We start from the raw sequence: 20,000 nt of genomic DNA, 5'->3' as shown, positions 1-20,000 counted from the left end.
TACAGACGATTTTTCATTATATTTTATTTGTTTTCCACGTTTATTTGTGTATTGTTGTGCTGACGAAGGGTTTGTACCCGAAACGTCCATTGTCTGTTTTGTTCCCATACGAAGCCTTTCCATTTTCACTCTTTCGTTAGTATTTCAAAACGTTTGTACCCTATATAGATAGGTCAAAAGACCTATGATTATCACTTTAACGCAATGACAATGTATTACTTAATAAAGATTTTAAGTAGACAAGCGTATACGAACATTTAATCATCACAGGAATACGCAATATTGAAAAACAATTTCTATCTAAAAATTGTTCTCATTTAATTGTTTCTAATTGTAGCACTCGAGCCAGACATACGTTATTTTGATACTTTTACCACAGGTTAATTCACTGGTTATAATCTCTTTCTCCGTTAGACGTGTTAATGGTTTCTGGTAATAATCGGGTTGCTCGTATCTGTACATTTTCTATGATAATCGATTGCCATTCGTGAGAAGAACTCGTACAATTGCCATATTATTCCAAAGGTCGGATTATACATTTGTACTACAGAACAAACAAACAAACAAACAAACAAACAAAAAACACAAAAAAAAGAAAGAGAAGAAAATATATCACTGACTAAAGCTTCTATAAATATAACAATAAAATGATGCTATTGTGACAATTGTTCAGACATACTTATTTTGAAAAGTAGTTACTAACACGGGTTGATAATTTATTAGTTAAAATATTTTTGTCTATAACATGTTAACTGTTTCTTGTAATAAATGGGTTATTCGTATGTGTATATTTTCTATGTAGTTCTTCAGAAACACGAGGTTTCAGGTTTGAGAGTTTGTTTTTTGTTTTGTTGCCATGATGGGGGTCATTTAAATCGATCGTTATTTGAAGGACGAGTTTTATGCCCAAATTTTTTCACACGTCTCTCCAGAGTAAATTTATTCTTTAAAGACATGAATTTATTATTTTTTTAAATATTAAACTTTAATTCTCTTTATTCATCCCCAATAGGGAAATTTGTCTTCAGGGTCTATTCCAAGGGTAGACTGGAATAGCCCGGGAATCAGTTGCAAAGTAGTGCCGCAAATGATAAAACGCACGGTTCGTCAAAATCGTACTTTTCAGGTATGAATCAAGAACATAGACTGGCATGTTGTGTCTTGGCAGCAGGTTACCACAGGCAACAAAAATGTAATAAATCAACTGTTAGCTACATCAACATTCGCGGAAAAACTAAAGGAACGTTTTGCAGGAAATGGTTCATGAAATGGCTATAATATTATGCATTACATATCAAACACATTGAATTAACTCGATGAGACAATAATAATTTGTACGGTAAGGAATATGATATATATTTGGGATGACAACATACATGATTTAACTAGAGACATAATGAAGATGGACTGGATGCGAGAAGTTCAGTGGTTTGAACGTTAAGTTGATAGACTGAGAAGAGAAGGTCAATGAATTGGACAACGACAGATTGAAAAACGAAAATTAATTAATTTAAAAAAATAGTCAGATTTAAGACTCGCTATTTGTTTTACTTTATTTTTATTTTTTGTACAGCATCTAATTCCTAGCGAGGTATTTTTTTTTTGTATAACCTCTGATTTAATTAATTTCACATTTCTTAACCTATTCAACGTCCATTAAAACTAAAAAATATATATTTAATTTTCTTTTCCCTCTCGGTCACAGGCAGCCATCATTTTCAACCTCGTAAAAGTTTTCATCAGTCGGAATGAATTCTTACAAACGACTTCATCGTGGTGAACTAAAAACATTTAGCTCAATTGCTTTTTGCCCTGGTATTGTGAAAGACATTTTGTTAATGTAGCACAATGGTAATATCAAACCATTCTGTGTTTTACCTTGAAATGCCAACCCAGACAATCTCTGTAGAAACAGGAGTCTTAGTCTTTAAGTGCTGTTCTCGGGATGGGAAAAAAAGACACTCTTCGTAGATAGGCGCCGTATAACAGAGATAGACCGAGAGTAGTTAGAAAGAAAGAAAGATATATAGATAGATAGCTAACTAGACAGACACACACACACACACACACACACACAGAGAGAGAGAGAGAGAGAGAGAGAGAGAGAGAGAGAGAGAGAGAGAGAGAAAGAGAGCATGGCGATGACTGATAATCACAATTACTTATAGTATAGGATGTGCGCGTGTGCATCTATTAATTAACTCCTACATAATCTTTTTAAAACAACCCACCTTGACACTAATCCAAATTTTTGATGATCAATGAAATAACATTGCACAAAGTCCCAGGTTTGAGAGATTATGCCAAGATGAGGGTCATTTAAATCGATCGATATTTGAAAGATGAGTTTTCTGATCACATTTTTAAATACGTGTTTTTTCCAGAGTACGGCATTTAACTGGTAATGGATATGGACATATTTTTTTTCTTTTACTTTTTTTCATTATGTTCCAGTCATCTCTTCATTGATTCAGCGCGTAATTGCGGAGTTTTGAAAAAAAAAAAAGAAAAAAGAATACATTTATCATAAAAAATCTTGAGCTTTAATAAGGGCAAAATCCATTTAATGTACTCAAAACACTTCATCAGAGGCCTAAGACAGCAGCAACATTGAATATGTAGAACAAAACATGCAACTTGTAAAATGATTTTATAATTTCAGAGGCAACACTGTTAGCAGCCAAGGACTCATTTTATAAATGAGTTTGTGAGAAAGAGAGAGTAAAATGCAGTTTTCACGGAATAAACTTTTCGAAGTCCGCAGCAGGATTTGAGCCTTCAATCTAAAGGCTGTAATCTAAGTGTCATACCAATACTCCACGAAGTCGCACGTTGTAATAAATCAAAAGTTTGCAGAAACTGGACATCACAGCCATTGTACTTCAGACTTGATCTGACAGCATTCTATTGATGATCTAGTTTCATTTTTTTTTTTTTGATTTGATTTGATGCATTATTTGTCCTTTTAAAGGATTATTGATAGAGATTGATGCTAAAATTCAAGTGTTTTAGAATTATATCCCTAAAATTCTCACAAAAGCATCATCACAGGTAACTCAATATCAAGAGAGACGAGAATTTTTAAAACACGAAAATAAAAATAAAAGAAACAGTCAGCATAATGTAATAAACAGCCATGATATGGATAATGAATAAGGTAACATAAGCTGGATTAGTAAAAGTGAAAACATGTGTATCAAAGGTAAAAGAAGAGAGATGAATGAGCCAAAAAATACAGCTTTTAATTAAGAGTATAAAAGAGGGAAGGGGGAAAGAAGAGAGGCCACCCCCACCCCACCCCTTTCTTCTTCTTCTAAAAAAAGAAAGAAACAATAAGATAGCACGATCATAGCATATTTAAAGTAAGTATCTAGAGATCTTATTATAATTTGTTCCATTAGTAGGTATTAAAAAAAAACACAATGTAACAGGATACAAACACAATACACAATTTGGACATATTGAAAACAACTTTCAAAGGCAAAATACATTACACACTTGTACTTGTTTCATAGGTATCCCAAACATTGCTTTCTAAAACTGAAAGGAAGAAAGAGAACAGAAGCTCGTTTTCACATATCTCTAGACATTGAACTTGTAACCACAGAGATTCTAAAATTCCGAATAAAATTGAAATGATATGAATTTAGACATTGTAAAAAAAATAATAATTTAAAAAAATCTTTTGGAATGGCAGATCGCAGTTATTGATTCATTGCTTGTAATTCAATGAGATTGATCAATTCAATGAAACCTTGCTATATTGCCCCTCTTCATACTGCCAATCTCACTTATAGTTCGTAACAAAAAATCCCAAAGAATCACTAATGTCTATTTTTTTCCTCTAAATTTACTGCTATTTTACATGTTTATGTGTTGTGATGTGATAGATTTGGGCCTGCATCTGATATGATTTTGAAAACTCAAGCTGAGTCCATTGCAATGGAAACGGCTTGCAATGCAATGCCTTCGTCCAGAGTGAAGAAAAAATTAGTCTTGAATTCATGACTTATGGTGTCGTGGAAAGTTGAGGCTAAAGCCTTCGTTTCATAACTTGCTTAAAACCTTTTTTGTTTTATGTTGTCCTTAAGGTTTTCTAATTGTTATTCAGATGAGTTTCAGTCCTGTATTTGGCAGATTTGTTACAGAAACGTCATGTTTTTGTTAAAATTTTCTTTAAAATGGTGTGTGCGCAGTATTTTTGGCAATTTATCTACTAAAAAAACTCAATTGTTTCCTAATCAGTCAGTCAACTGGTAGACAAATTCCTATTGAATGAGTACGGGTCATTACTATGGCTTACACAGTTGCATGGCAATTAAATTTGGCTTAGGGCTGTGTTTGGAGTGCTTGCAAAGCGGACAATGTAGTGATCAATACAAAAGTTCCAATATATGAAAATGGGGTTATGTTAATTGAAATTACATTGTTCAAGTCAGTGTTTTGATGGTCCAAAAATAATTTAATGCGCCTTTTGTTTTTTTTCCTAGAGTCGATTCAGGTTTGGTCATTCCCATGCAGTTGTCCTCCATATAACCGACCTATACCAGAAAAGATTCACAGGCACACACTTTAATACTCCCCATTAAAATGGTACAACATTTTGGTTTTTATTGAAAAGCATTAGGTTGCCTTTGGTAAGAGAAGCAAGCCACATCCAATCGGTCTGTATCCTTATTTTCGACATTCCATTAACTTTCTTTAATGTCAGCAGAATCCTCTCAACTATGCTTTCAATGCCCTTATATGCAGTTGAAAGGTGGAATTTAGACTTTGTCGAAAATCTATTTGAGTTTACAATTCCTTCTTTATAGAGAGACTGAGCGACCCAATTCTTTTTTTATTAACTATATAGACATTGCCATTGTTGTCATTTAACAAGTGTGTCAAAATTGTTTCTATACAATTAACGATGCCAAACCATTTTGAAATCCTTTAAAGATTTCAGGCGCTGTTGGCATTTAAAGTCAAAACAAAAAAGAATTAACTCAATTTTTTTGTTGTCATGAACTGTATCACCAATAATTTGGCAAGATTGGAATATTTTATCAATATAAAATCAATATAAAATCTTGCAATAACATTGCCTGCTTTGCAAACTTCCATGCAGCCATACTTTATAGAAAACAGAAAGAACTTTTTGTTAAGCCTTAAAATAAAATTTTAAAATACCAAAATATTGGAAAATTACAAGGAATCTAAAAACAAATTTATATACTTATTCATATATAATGCACAGTCATTTTACAGAGAATTAGTCAAACTGTCACAGGTTAAATTTATTACCTGATCCATCACGAAGCAATAAAGACTGACTGCTTACTTTTGTCACCCTCTAAGAAACTATGGCTCTCTACTATTAGTTATTTTATCATTATAAAATGCTCAGTCTTCCTTCTTTTGTTACCAACAGTGTGTACGTCCTGGCTTTAACTCTTTAAATTGTGTTATTTTTTCATTTCCTACTGATGAAGGGTATATATCTGAGTAAGTGTTTAACCCGAGTATATTGTTGTTATTACTATTTCCATGCACTTGTACTTTCATTTTCAGTCTTTACTATCTCCGGCTCCATAAAGATATTCTCCAGCTCTCTAACATTCTAACTAAAAATATTTACACCACTTAAGAAAATCAAACTTGTTAAAAGTGTCAACTTGTAATGCCACCGGATGTGGCAGTTAAGCAAAGTTTCGCTATATGTTGGAATAACATTGATATAATATTTGATGCTTGTGCATAATTTAAAAAATTTTTAAATAAGGCTAAGTTAATTTTCTACGATATTTTTATTCTTATCAATGGAAGATTATTCTTATTCTTATAATGGAAGAAAATAAAATGCCCATTTGGTAAATGCATAAAATCAATTTTGTTAGAATAGTGTATGAAGGATTTATACGATTTGATAACAAAGGCACTTGTATCAATGATGATAAGCCATAAAGGGTGAAGAGATGTGCTGAAAAAACAAAACAAAAAAAAAACAAAGAAAGAAAGTCAGAAATAAAGTGCTACGAACGGTATTCTCTATCTGCCATTATTCAAGCTATAACACTCCCCGTTGTAAAAATACAACACGAACATGTTAAAGACAGCTATGGAGGATGCTCTGCATTAATATTGAATGTAATACAGAAAAAGATATGTGAAAGAATTCCTTGTATCAAATTTACATCAAATCTTACTTAATATGACATGGCAGTAAGGATGGAAATAGTCTGACCCCTATCTGAATATGATAAATATATTTTTTTTCATGATACTAAAGACATCAAGTTATCAGTTCATCACTGTAGTCTCAAAACAACTGAATAAAAATAAACATTTAATAAGCCAGGCTGAATTTATTGTCTATTTAAAAAAAACACTGAAGGTAAACATGAATTATCATAAATAAAGTTATAAAAATAGAAGATAAGATGTAATTATCTAGATTTTTAAAAATTGTTATTTTTGTAAATTGTGTTATATGTACATGGTAAATTGCTCAAATCAACCATGACCTCAAAAACAATTTTGAATTTCTGTTTCATCTTCCTGACAATAAAATATAAGATTTTTGAGGTGTATCAGATGATGAAACCGATTATTCAGTTGGCATACATATCTCGTTAAATTACAAAATTGCAACCACCTAGTACAAATACTGGACATACACTATGGTCTAGTGCAAACAGTGTAAAGACCGAGAATTCACCTATAAAAACATACATACTTACAAAAACAATCAAAATCCATACACAAGAATAATAAATGGCTGCGGCTATTCAGATTTGAATCTGAATATTCCCCCATGGTTGTTCGGAATCAAATTCCAATGCACACATGCAATAAATAGATTATTCAGGCTCTGCCTGAATAGTCTCCCGTAACACTTCAGTATTATTTTGGTTTGTTTGTAATTGATTTTAATTATGGATAATTATATAAAATTGATGCAAATGAAAACAACAATTATTTGAACAATGAACAGGTAGTCTAAGGCTGAAAACATACTGCCATGCACAACTGAAGTGTGCTATTTTCTACCGGTGATTTTATTGACCTGACTAGACATGAGGAGCTGTGATGACCCAAAAAGATGTGCGTGTATGCAGCACTCCTTTTTTGCGTACAACACCCGATCTATTTATTTCCAAATTGGTTGTTTGAAATTTGTGTTCTTCTTCTCCAAATTTGCAGCACACAAAGCAGATTCTAATTGGTAATATGCTCCAAGTTGTTTTCTCAATCTGTTTATAGGAGGCACTCCAAATCCTTGACAACGTTGTATCCTCTATATTTTTTACACAACCACTACACGAAAGGTTTCTCACGCCAGCTCAGTGCCCTATTTACAGTCGGACTGAGTCGTGCTGACTATGGAATCACCACTTCTGACCTAGATGCTCGTCCATTTCGCAGTGCATTTTAGCTGTGCATTGCAGAATATTTTCAGCCTAAACCCGCTTTATTTGACGAGAAAGACAAAATCATGGATCAATTGGAAGTCCACTTAGAAATAAATAAAAAAAGAATTAAAACTCTTTACAAAATAAAAGTCAAAGTAACTGTGTTCTAAACGAAAAGCTTTTCAAACAACATAAACTGTTGTCCAAATAAAATCACGACAAAAAAAAAAACCCAACATATTCTGATAATGTTAGTGTTAGGGAGACAACAATCCTTCAACAGTCCGAAATAGAGGTATGAGCTGAGCCAGTGTGGTATGGGCAAAACAGAATTTCTTCTGAACTTTTCTTCTATTTCTATACCGGTTCACCCTTTGCCCCCCCCCCCTTTCCCCTGTGTTTGCGTAGGCACATTGGAGCCACACGAGACTATCCAGACTCTAGTCCGAATTGCCATTTTGAGATAAATGTAAATCTTACCTCGACAGAATTTTCTTCCCCACAGGAGTAACACTTTATCTTATCAACAAAAAAGTATCCGAGACTTGGTGGGTTGTACTTCAAATCTTAATTTAACTTTTCCTTCCCTACTTGTTTTATTATCATTTCACACGATGATAATAAGAGGCCGAGACAATCGAGTTTTGTGGTTCAGTAATGATGTAAATAAGCAAATCCACGTAGTCGTAGAGCTTTTAACTTGCATTTACATTGGAAGGCATAAGTGAATCACTGCTATCATATGAATAACATCAGGGAATAAATAAACAGATAAAAGATATGTTCAAACTGTACGTAACATCGCAACTTATGAAGCATCAAATGTCAATGTTTTCATTTCCCTCGCACTCTCGGACGGTAGATTGCAGACAACTGAAGTCAGTGAAGTTGAAATTGTTGTTAACAATACAAATGCTTGTATTATTGAATTATATTTCACGATTTATTTTAAATTCTACACACCTTAAATTTTAAAAAAAGTATCACATTTTAACAATAGGAATCATTAATACCAAAATTAACGATTGAACCCCTCTATCAATAATTTGATCTCCATAACATTCACAACACAAAATTCTAGCAGAACACAACAACAGCGAAGACTAAATTTGCCAGATTTTATCTGTCAATTTCACAAAATAAATATTAAAAAGAACCAATTACATTTTCTAGTCTGACAATTTCATCGTTACCAATCCAACCAATTAATTTAGCAATAATATCATCAGACTCAAATCAAATAATAGATTTTAATGGTTAAGAATACGGTGTATATACAAGAAGAGACATACTACATTTGTATATTTTTCAAAAAAATCTGTTTCACATAAATATACTGGTTCTCTAATTTGTCGTTAAGGATTTGAATTAGAAAATGTATGCATTGTACTCTTTTTACCCCTGATTCTTAAGAAATATTCAGCACAGTTATCTCGAAACTTGTATTTACTACAATTCCAGGGTTACAGTGCTAGTAAGGGGAGGGGGAGGGGAGGCTGAGTCCCCCTCCCCCCCCCCCCCTCCGATTAGTAATTTGGCTACAAAACTACCAAAATGGCAATCACTAGGCATAATCGATTTTTATCTCATTATCACCTCTTCGGATAATATATTTTTCGGATTTAAGTATTGAATTTAAAAAATAAATAAATTATTTATATAAATAATCTATTTATTTATCATTATGATTATTATTTGCATCATAGTATTATGTAGTATTGCATCGTTGATATTACTATCATTGAAGATATGTCCTACGTAATCGCATAATATATGTATGAGAGCAAAATGTCTATGTTTTTATTTCTAGATAATAGGAAAAAGACAATAGTTTGAATCCTGTGACAATCAATTATAATAATGATTCTAAAGAGTTCTTCTGATTTACTGGTCATATTAAAAAACAATTACATAGACCTACTTATCATTTGTCAAAACCCCGAAGGAAATTATGCTTACCGTAATCGACCAAATGCCTTATGTACTGAACGAACACAATGACAATCTAAAACTTTGAAACAACTAAAATAACAAGTACAATGAAAACAAATATTTCAATCTCCATATCTAACTTATTGTCGAACAGACATATATTAGTCATTCACAATCTGCTGTAATCTACATAACTGTACCTCCTCTCAACCTTTTTATAATGGCTTCGTCATTCTTATTGATCGAATGCAATTGGTTAAAAAATTCATATGGTTATTATAACATCAATCTAAATCGTAAAAATCATAACGTTATGCAATAGAATAATAGAAATGTTTACTAATTTTATAGATGACGATAGTCTTATTCATTCTGTATAGGACATACACAAACACACACATACACACACACACACACTTACACACACACAAAGACACGCATATTTACTTTCCTTTTTTAAAATCAATTAATCTATTATAATGCATGTATCCCTATATACATCGTTTGACTTTTGAGTTGAGATGACAATATGAATAAATTATGTGGCCCAATGCAAGAACCTGACACACTAACATTTTAATACAATTGAGAAAATCGAACACAAATTTAATGGAAAACAAACTTTGGAAAAGCAGTTAAGGTATATTCAAAAGAAATGCGACATCCTTTGATTTCGTGCTGAATGTTCAAACTTGAAAAAAATTAATGAAGAAAATATTCCTTTGAGTGATATCTTTGTTACAGCAACTAATATTACAAGAAAACATCACTTATCATGTTTATGAACGGGGCCACAGAATTGGAGAATGTTGCAATCTTTGCCTGACAGTTGAGCAGATGTAACCAACCGTCTCAATGCGGTATTTACTCAGAGTAAAGTGTATTCTGAAAATTTGAAATGAATTCAAAATCACAAAAAAAAATTAAAAATTAGCTGATTGTAGATCAACGAAATGACATTTCAATTCTTTTTAATTCAGCATATTTAACCTAATTAAAACCTCACGATTCAGATTTAAAACATAGTTTTCTGCTCCTAGTTCACCCCGACTAATACCGTTTCGAGAGGGTATGACACAATAGATTCATCTGCTTCTCAATTATAGCAGTGATACCCGAGATGACTCGGAATAAAAGTCTAATTTCCAATGAAGACCAAAAAATAGAATTCATTGTTTTAGACGCTCGAGACTATTGAATCGGAGTTTCCCGGAACCCTCTTTTTTTTTTTAAGGCAGTCAACCCTCTTTGTCTTATTATTTAACATGTATTACACAGTTCCTTCCCTTGATATGCTCTCTCTCTCTCTCTCTCTCTCTCTCTCTCTCTCTCTCTCTCTCTCTCTCTCTCTCTCTCTCTCTCTTTCTCTCTCTCTCTCTCCTCTCTCTCTCTCCCCTCTCTCTCTCCCTCTCTCTCTCCCTCTCTCTCTCTCTCTCTCTCTCTCTCTCTCTCTCTCTCTCTCTCTCTCTCTCTCGTTGGTCACTTATCATTTTTTATTGTTCATCAGCACGTGACGCCAGAAGATTCTTCAGATCCAGAAGAAGAAACTAATATTATTACTTCGATGCGCAAGTCTCAATTGAATTGATGTGCGACCTTCCCAACTCCGCTCTGAGTTATGGGTCCTGGTATGAAAAAGAACGCTTAATAGGCGACATGTGTCATTTGATGTGAACATTTAGTTCAACGTGGCCTTTTACGTCATCATAAAGCGAACTGAGTATCGCAATCTGTCAAAGTGCGCTCTATAAATTTTCACAAATAAATGATTATTTATCTCAGTTGGAAAGGACTTCATTTAAATACCAATTGAAACCATACAATCATCATAAAAATAATTCATATTTTCCTCAAAATTTCTGTAAGAGCTTGCTTGTAGTATCTGTGGCTAAAGTAAATGAAAATGTTATAAACTTTGATTTTGATAAATAAATCTCTAAAATAGTCGAATTCCAACTTATCATACCAGTACCAGTCAGTCATGTCGAACAAAATTTATGTTCATTTTCAAGCTTGGTGTGAACTGCCGATTGATGTTTTTGTTTGGGCTTTATCCCATACACCCAGTTTTGTACTTAATTTGCAAAAGCATCCTTAATGCTATCATACCTCTGTTTATATGCTGATGGTAGTTAGCAAAGGAAATTGATTTCATTCCCAGACATTATAGAGGGAACAAAATTGACGGCACTCAATTCTTTGTTAATGTTTTTAGAAAGCCATTTTGGTTATTAGTTATCAAATAATTATATCAGACTATAAACGTTCAATGTTAGTTTTGTGTGTTGGTAAAGTTGTAATCGGATGGCGGATGTTATGCGTATTTCAGATAAACCCATAGCATCAATAGCAAACCAATAAATTGATCACGTAGATCTCTACGCCAACTACTTGTAGAGGTTTCGTTTCAAGTCAACAACTTATGTAAAATTTTTATTGATCTAAGATTCAATCTAATATTCATCATTATAACATTGGTTTCTCAAATTTTTCAAATTGTTGTGATCCCTATCAATTTAACTGGCGACTTCTTTCCAGTCTTTGTTTACTAATTGCGAAAATAAACAGAAAGCTATCGTGGAAGCATTGTCTAAATAAAACGGTTTGGGTGAATGGCACGGCCTCTCGTATCTCCAGACCAAACCCGATAACTATACACAACGAGTATGCTATACATCATAGGCGTTGGATTTGTAGGGCAAGGGGTATCTATGCTCAATAATTTTCAAAATCTTTTTTGTGAAGATCAACTAAAACTAAAAGATAGTATAAAGGAGATTCAAATAGGAGTAAACCATATAAAAGTTGGGTTTTTAAATGTTTTTTGTTGTTGTAAAAAACGATGAGACAATGGGAAGATAAAATTGATGATTGCGCGACTATGTCATCTTGTAGTATGACACTCCCTTTCGGATAGGAACGTCCAAGGTTCAAGTCCCACTCCGAGCGGCGCATAGTTGAGTCATAGGAAATGGCTCTTTACTCGCTTTCTCTCACCGGACTCAGATTTAAAATGAATACCATTGTCTCCGTTAAACCCCCCCCCCCCCCCCCGTAATATCGAAGAACAGGAGTCATGTCTCGTCCTATAATATATTAAGTGTTGCTGTTGGCTAGTGGCCTCTTGTAAAGCGCTTTGAGTACATTTAGTTATTATTGCGCTTAATAATGCTAAAGAACCGAGATGTGTGTAATTTTGCGGGATTCACTTCATCCCCCCGCCCTCCCCCCCCCCCCTTTTTTTTTTTTTGGATCAGTCTCTCACAATCAGCAAAGTGATTAATACATCTGTTATTATTAAACATTTGGAACGTCATTAATTGAGCAATTAATTCTTTTTATTCATTCAATCAGTTTGACAATCATTGATAAAGAATGCACAAATAATCCTCAAAGCCTATTGCGCCGAAGTTCATGCCCAACACACCTGGTCGTTTTGGGTTTTTTTTTTATTTATTTATTTTTTTTTTGTTGTATGTTGTTTTGTTTTATTATTATTTATTTTTTTTACGACAGCAGCAGCATCTGATGGTTATACTGTTATACTTCAATTTCATGCTAATCGATGTACTCGGCAGAACCAAACAAACCACATTTTAAACCAGCCGTTTTTTCGAAGTTCTATGCCAGAGACTCCGAGTTGGATGGGCCCTCCTTGAACCAAAATGAAAGTGAGCGAATCCGCCAAACTCCACTCACTAGACTAACCACTGCCGTTGTAGACTCGACGTTTAAAAAATAAATGTGTTCCGTATTGATTGTTTTCAAGGAAGTAGCTAGGGGTCTTGGCAGTATTTTAAATCACTGTACTCATTGTAGTATTCTGTTCTGATTACGTCCTTGGTTAGTACGCTCTCGGGATTACTCAGGACTATGCTACGGTATGAAGCGATTGCCCATGTAATTCAGTTTCAACGAGGAGGCATCTGCCATGTCGCTAATAAAGATATTGAACAAGCTACACAATTCCTTACTTATTTTACCTTGTTTGTGGTAACAAGTCAAGGACGACATGGATTTGTCTTACTGAAGAGAATAGCTTCAAGGCTGTAAGAATCTGCACTGAAGTTCCCTCATCGTTTCTTTGTATAAGGGCTCCGATAAGTCTTTCAAATAGGCCCCCATCTTTAATATTCCATCAAAATACCTTTCAAATCAGGTCAATAATCTGTTGTTGAATATTTTTATTCTGTAGTCAACTCTCTTTCGAGACAGGGCTGCAATTATGGTGTGCCCATCTGTTCTTAACACAAAGCTGACGAGGTATTTGACCGAAGACAATAAGTTCCCGATTATGGTCAGAAATCGCAGCGTGTTGACTTCAGCTATTACTTTCACAGTGACAACCACAACAACCAACAACAATAACAACAACAAACAATAACCATAATAACAATAACATTTACTACTGCTGCTACTACTACCACTACTACTACTACTACTACTACTACTACTACTACTACTACTACTACTACTACTACTACTACTACTACTACTACTACTGCTGACTACTACTACTACTACTACTACTACTACTACTACTACTACTACTTCTACTACTGCTGCTGCTGCTGCTGCTGCTGCTACTACTACTACTACTACTACTACTACTACTACTACTACTACTACTACACGTACTACTACTTCTTCTTCTTCTTCTTCTTCTTCTACTACTACTACTACTACTACTACTACTACTACTACTACTACTACTACTACTACTACTACTACTACTACTACTACTACTACTACTACTACTACTACTACTACCGATACTTATACTTCCACTAGAAAAACAACAACAATAATTACACCAAACAACTATTACAACTGTAACAACAACATCAACTACTACTACTACTACCACCACCACAACCACAACCACTACTACTACTACTACTACTACTACTACTACTACTACTACTACTACCACTACTACTACTACTACTACTACTACTACTACTACTACTACTACTACTACTACTACTACTACTACTACTACTACTACTACTACTACTACTACTACTACTACTACTACTACCACCACAGCAACTACTATTACTACTACTACTACTGCCATCACCACCACAACCACTACTGCTACTACTACTACTACTACTACTACTACTACTACTACTACTACTACTACTACTACTACTACTACTACTACTAACTACTACACTACTACTACTACTACTCTACTACTACTACTCCCTACTACTACTACTACTACTACTACTACTACCACTACTACTACTACTACTACTACTACTAATACTACTACTACTACTACTACTACTACTACTACTACTACTACTACTACTACTACTACTACTACTTCTACTACTATTATTAAAACTACTGCTGCTGCTACTTCTTAACTTAATAACTCAACTGTTTAATTTCATCTATCAACTCCTCAGTCATACATAATAATGTATTCTCTGATTCACATTTTCCTGTTAAAAACAGGGGCTGAAACGGGTCTCATTCGAATACCTTTACGGAAAATAATTTTTCTTGGTTTGTTTTCATGAGTATTATGGTTCGGACCGACTAGACTTGAAATAGATGAGGCAGCTTTCGTCCTGCTGTTTTCATTTGACCATGCATTCATAATACCGTTTTCCCGAGATAACAATGTCTCATGATCAGATTGACTGAGAACAGTTCGAGATGTTCCCAAACGGTCAATTGGTGCGTTTATTTTCTCTTGAGTTCCAGATTCATTGGTGCTTGCAAGTCCAATTTTGAATGTTTTGGGTTCTGAGGTTTCATTTACTTGTGTCCTGGGAAAAGACGGATTCATTACTTTTGTGCTGCCATTTAAAAATGATTGTCTTGGAGGAACTGTTTTTGGAATGACGTAACTTCCTGTATAGGGGAGCCCACTCTCTGAAATACGTGCACTGTTATATTCATTGTTATTAAATCCTTTTCCATCTGTCGTTGTGAGCTGCAGACTGGATACTGATTCTGATCCTACACCAATGTCATCTTTTCTTGTCATTGCATTGGCTTTTAAAGACTTCTCGATGTCTTTTTCCGTGGGCAGGTCATTGATATAATCAGCATAATCCTTTGTCCTAGAGGTGATCTTTTTCTCTTTACTGTTGTCGTCTTCTTCATTCTCGTACTTTGTATGCTCTTCACCTTTGACACAATCACCTTCAACCTCCTGTTTACGCTTTATACGTCCATCAAGAAGTGTGCGCAGTTTTAGCATTCTTTCCTTGTCTGTGGTGATTTCATTGTTGAGACGATCGCGTTCGCAGTGAATTGATGTGTACCACCTGTCAAGAGAGACATTGATAAAATAATAATAATAATAATAATAATAATAATAATAATAATAATAATAATAATAATAATAATAATAATAATAATATAATAATAATATCATAATAATCAATCATCATCATCATCATCATCATCATCGTCATTATCGTTATCATCATCGTCATCATAATCAACATCACATGAACAGCATCATCGTCCTCGTCACCACTATCATCATCAGCATGGAGACGAGGTGAAGAAATACAATGAGTGATATGGTATGTAAGAAGCCTCGATAATTGGATGGTTGATTGACGAATAATAAAGGTTTAGTAATAATATATTTGTCCGTTTATCGATATTTTTGGTTAAACCGGTTTCAGCGTACCCCCATTTTTTTTGGTATCATTATTACACAGTACTTACACTCCATCTTCATCTCTAACTTTCTCAATATGAGATGGCGCCTTCTGTCGGCTTTTTTCCACAACAGCTTTCGCTTTCTTGACTATCTCGTTTGTTTTTAAGGTCACCATTACAGCTGCTCTCTGGGGATGAACAAGAACGAATTTTGAATTTAAAATGAAGTATATAGCATAACAGCTTTTAAAACCAAAAAAAAAAAAAAAACCCACAAAAATTAAAGTTTCTGGCTCAAACTTTTCTTCAACCGGCACCAACTATTATTACACTTTCCCCTCGTCAGGCCTACTCTTTTTTCAATATAATATTTTCCTTATCACTTTGGTGACCTTGTATGTTGTTAGACTCTTATTGTAGGAAGATGTAATTAAGTATTTCTAGTAATGTAAAGAAAGAAATCTTCGGATCTCCCCTTTTGTCATTAGTTGCCACAAACAGGAACGTTAAAAAGGATCGCTTTATTGAATGAGATGATAATACCCTCAGCGAATGGGAAATGATCTTGAGTCTTGGTATGAAAATCCCTGGTTTCAAGACCAGCAAAGAGAAGCAACAGGAGGTTCCAGTTTCCAGTGATATGGCAATCCGCTCATTCTAACCTGCAATATTCCTTTCTTCCCTCATGCACTTTCCCTAAACTTTTGACAAGTTGCAACTCGATGCCATGTTCAACTGGGATACCGCTCGTCTTCAGAAAACATGCACATAGCTTCATCTCAGCGACTACTATAGGGCTATAAGTAGACTCTACTTCAACTGCAAAGCTACGTGTAGTCATTCAGAGCCATGAGGCCCATGGAGCCGTAGTTTATCCGGGATTCTATAGCGTGAAACAGACAATAGCAAATGATTGCTACCCTTTGGATATGGACACCAGTCTATCGCAAACTATTTTCTGCCTCTAACAGACCAAGCTACACCCAATCGCAGCTGGATGGACGAGGAGGGGGGGGGGGGGCAGAAATTAATCTCGACATCACCCGTCAATTCACGTGCAAAGCGAGTATTCTACCAACTGAGCTATTGGGACCCCCAATAAAAGCTACATAAGTGATTTTAATTTTAAAAAATTAGCTGAAAAGGAAATTTTGTAGCCACCTCGCGTCATACCTTGCATGATCGGAGAAGCTCTTCTCCTAGTTCAGAGGAAATTATATCCCTGCCCCGATTTCACTCACTGGTGAGCATGATTTGACAAAACTGCAAACTAGCAATTATTTTAAAAAGACAGTAAAGAAACAAAACAAACAAACAAACAAACAAAAAACCAAAAACAAAAATGAAAAGAGGCAATTACCATAAAATTGCTGTTGTACTTGGTATCAGATTGTTTTTCTGGAAGTTCCTGTAACAATCAATATAAATGAACAAATTAGTTGCTTACAAAAATGTCGCGATTTTATTTTCTATGTGTTCCTGGTGTGAAATGGTACTCAATCTTGGAATCACAATACTGATAAATAGACGGATTGATTGATGGATAGATAAAATAGCTGTAAAATCAGAAAGACAAACAATTCTGTATATAACAAGAGCTGTTGATAAAACATTCATAGTGTAATTGTCGTACTGCTTCGTGCTTTCGGAATGTATTATTGGTCGGCACCTTCTCTTCTTCACGCGTTGCATTGGCTTCCTGTGGAGAAAAGAGTTGTAAACAACATTTGTACTGTTGCCTATAAATTACTAATCACAAATAGTCCTTCATATATTCGAGACCTTTTTGAACGTGTATGTCCCAAACAGAAACTTGAGATCAGATAACGACCATTCAATTCTTGTCAAATCCAAAACCTTTCGAAAGATAAGTGAGCAGTCCTTTCAATTTCGGGTCCCCACTTTTGGAACTCTCTCCCATCAAATATGAGATGCTCTGATTCATTGACAACTTTCAAATCACGACTGAAATACCACCTTTTACGCTATAACAACCACATTTGAACATTTTAATCATAGTCTACATGTATTTCTCAGTAGTATTGTTATTACATGTCCTTGTTACCTTGTAGAAGTGTAATTGTAAAAGCGCTTAGAGCCTGTGCTACACGGGGAAAGCGCCATATAAATGCTATTCATTATTATTATTAAGTAAATGGACGATATGTCATATATAGATAATTGGATGGATAGATAGATAGATTGAATAGAAGGATAAATAGATGACTAGATAGACAAAGATAGACTGATAGATAGATAGCTATCTATCTATCTATCTATCTATCTATCTATCTATCTATATCTATCTATCTATCTATCTATCTATCTATCTATCTATCTATCTATCTATCTATCTATCTATCTATCTATCTATCTATCTATCTATCAGTCTATCTTTGTCTATCTAGTCATCTATCTATCCTTCTATTCAATCTATCTATCTATCCATCCAATTATCTATATATGACATATCGTCCATTTACTTAATAATAATAATGAATAGCATTTATATGGCGCTTTCCCCGTGTAGCACAGGCTCTAAGCGCTTTTACAATTACACTTCTACAAGGTAACAAGGACATGTAATAACAATACTACTGAGAAATACATGTAGACTATGATTAAAATGTTCAAATGTGGTTGTTATATATATATATATATATATATATATATATATATATATATATATATATATATATATATATATATATATATATATATATATATAATTAGGTCTACTAATATGATACTCAATGTGTGACGTGTAGATCGATGGTTCGAGTCCTAATGTTACGGGAGTATAGTTGAGTCTTTTTGAAAAGACCCTTCAATCACAATCTCTACTGTAATGTGTAATTTCTAGGAGGTTACTCTCAATCGAAAATAAATTGGCCTGACATTTATAGAGATATATTTAAATTTAAAACAAACTTACACATGCTTTTGCAATTGAGTCATTTTCTTTTCCAAAGATGCCTTCTACTCCATCTTGAATGAGAAAGGGAGGGGAAGGGGAGGAAGAGAATTAAATCACCAACTGTTGCAGAGAAGATCAAAGTGGTGCGCTTTTCTCATGTACAGTACAGAGATCACACGTATAATTATAATGAACACACTTGAAACAAATCGATGGAAATAGCAAACGCATTCTGATATCAGTTCTTTCCTTTTTTAAAATTCGCTTTAAATTAAGAACTGCTGATACAAAGTAACAGTATAAATATCTTTAAATATGTACTCTATTATATTCTCAGAATATGAAGATAGTGTATAATTTATGATATCAGAATATTATGACAGCAGTCTTCAAAAATAAGGCTTAAATTTGAATATTAATTATAGAAATAATCCTTTCATAACACCTTTTTGAGACAAACAATGATCACATATAAAATGCATTATTAATCACTCACCGTCGTCTTCCACTACAGATCTCAATATATTGTTATCATGGCCAACATACGACTTCGAACTAATTTCATTTGTGACTTTACATGATCTCGTTCGTATCTGCTCTTCGTGACTAGCCTCTTGTTTATTCCAGCTCCTATCATTACCAGGCAATGTAACTCCTCTTATACAAGCTTGATAGTTGTCAACATCATACATGTTGCTGTTGCAGCTTTTTGGCCTTTCCCGACACTGTGTCTTTGGACGACGTAGGTACGCAGATCGGATCCGTGTTGTCACTGGCTCAAACTGGGCTCCCTTCAGAATGAAGCGACGAAAGTTTTCTGGATAATTTTGCCTGTAAGATGAAATATGGAAGCATTATCTTAGAATTATAATATGTTAACCATAGTCAAAGTGATACTAAGCTGCTAGAAGTTGTGGACTGTAAAAAGTTATAAACATAAATGAATATAACAGCTTCAAAAATGAACAAAATACCAAACACGGAACGTTTCGGGCTCAAAACCCGTCTTCAGCCAACAACAAAAAATAATAAAAACATAACTACAATACTTAAAAACCTGTAGCCTACAAGAGATTTAAAACTATTTTAAAGGAAATACAAGACGTTGAAATGGTCGT

The 20,000-nt window shown here is 34.1% G+C and overlaps 2 protein-coding genes across 12 annotated transcripts in view; both read right to left on the bottom strand.

Moving 5' to 3' along the window:
• LOC144970286 (endothelin-converting enzyme homolog) overlaps positions 1-8,509 on the bottom strand; it is an 89,635-nt gene extending 81,126 nt beyond the window's left edge. Inside the window, exons 1-3 of one of the 4 annotated variants that reach the window (XM_078909772.1) lie at positions 8,408-8,476; positions 7,875-8,267; positions 3,499-3,540 (exon numbers count right to left, since the gene is read on the bottom strand). In XM_078909772.1, coding sequence (XP_078765898.1) covers positions 3,499-3,528 — 30 coding nt within the window. In that variant the 5' untranslated portion in view covers positions 3,529-3,540; positions 7,875-8,267; positions 8,408-8,476. Of the gene's footprint in view, positions 1-3,498; positions 3,541-7,874 lie in introns of all 4 variants that reach the window. The other 3 variants (XM_078909771.1, XM_078909774.1, XM_078909773.1) reach the window with 3 other exon arrangements.
• Positions 8,510-12,804: 4,295 nt separating this feature from the next.
• The window catches only part of LOC144970285 (uncharacterized), a 21,265-nt gene continuing 14,069 nt past the window's right edge, over positions 12,805-20,000 (bottom strand). For all 8 annotated transcript variants that reach the window (XM_078909760.1, XM_078909767.1, XM_078909768.1 and 5 more), the window contains 5 exons: positions 19,379-19,713; positions 18,901-18,953; positions 17,326-17,373; positions 16,032-16,153; positions 12,805-15,619 (listed from right to left, as the gene is read on the bottom strand). In XM_078909760.1, coding sequence (XP_078765886.1) covers positions 14,776-15,619; positions 16,032-16,153; positions 17,326-17,373; positions 18,901-18,953; positions 19,379-19,713 — 1,402 coding nt within the window. In that variant the 3' untranslated portion in view covers positions 12,805-14,775. The remainder of the gene's footprint in view (positions 15,620-16,031; positions 16,154-17,325; positions 17,374-18,900; positions 18,954-19,378; positions 19,714-20,000) is intronic.

The sequence above is a fragment of the Berghia stephanieae genome, chromosome 4 (assembly GCF_034508935.2).
Source record: "Berghia stephanieae isolate SIO BIC M18660-M18661 chromosome 4, UCSD_Bste_1.3, whole genome shotgun sequence".
Classification (NCBI taxonomy): domain Eukaryota; kingdom Metazoa; phylum Mollusca; class Gastropoda; order Nudibranchia; family Aeolidiidae; genus Berghia; species Berghia stephanieae.
This window is presented reverse-complemented; position numbering and strand designations above follow the sequence as displayed.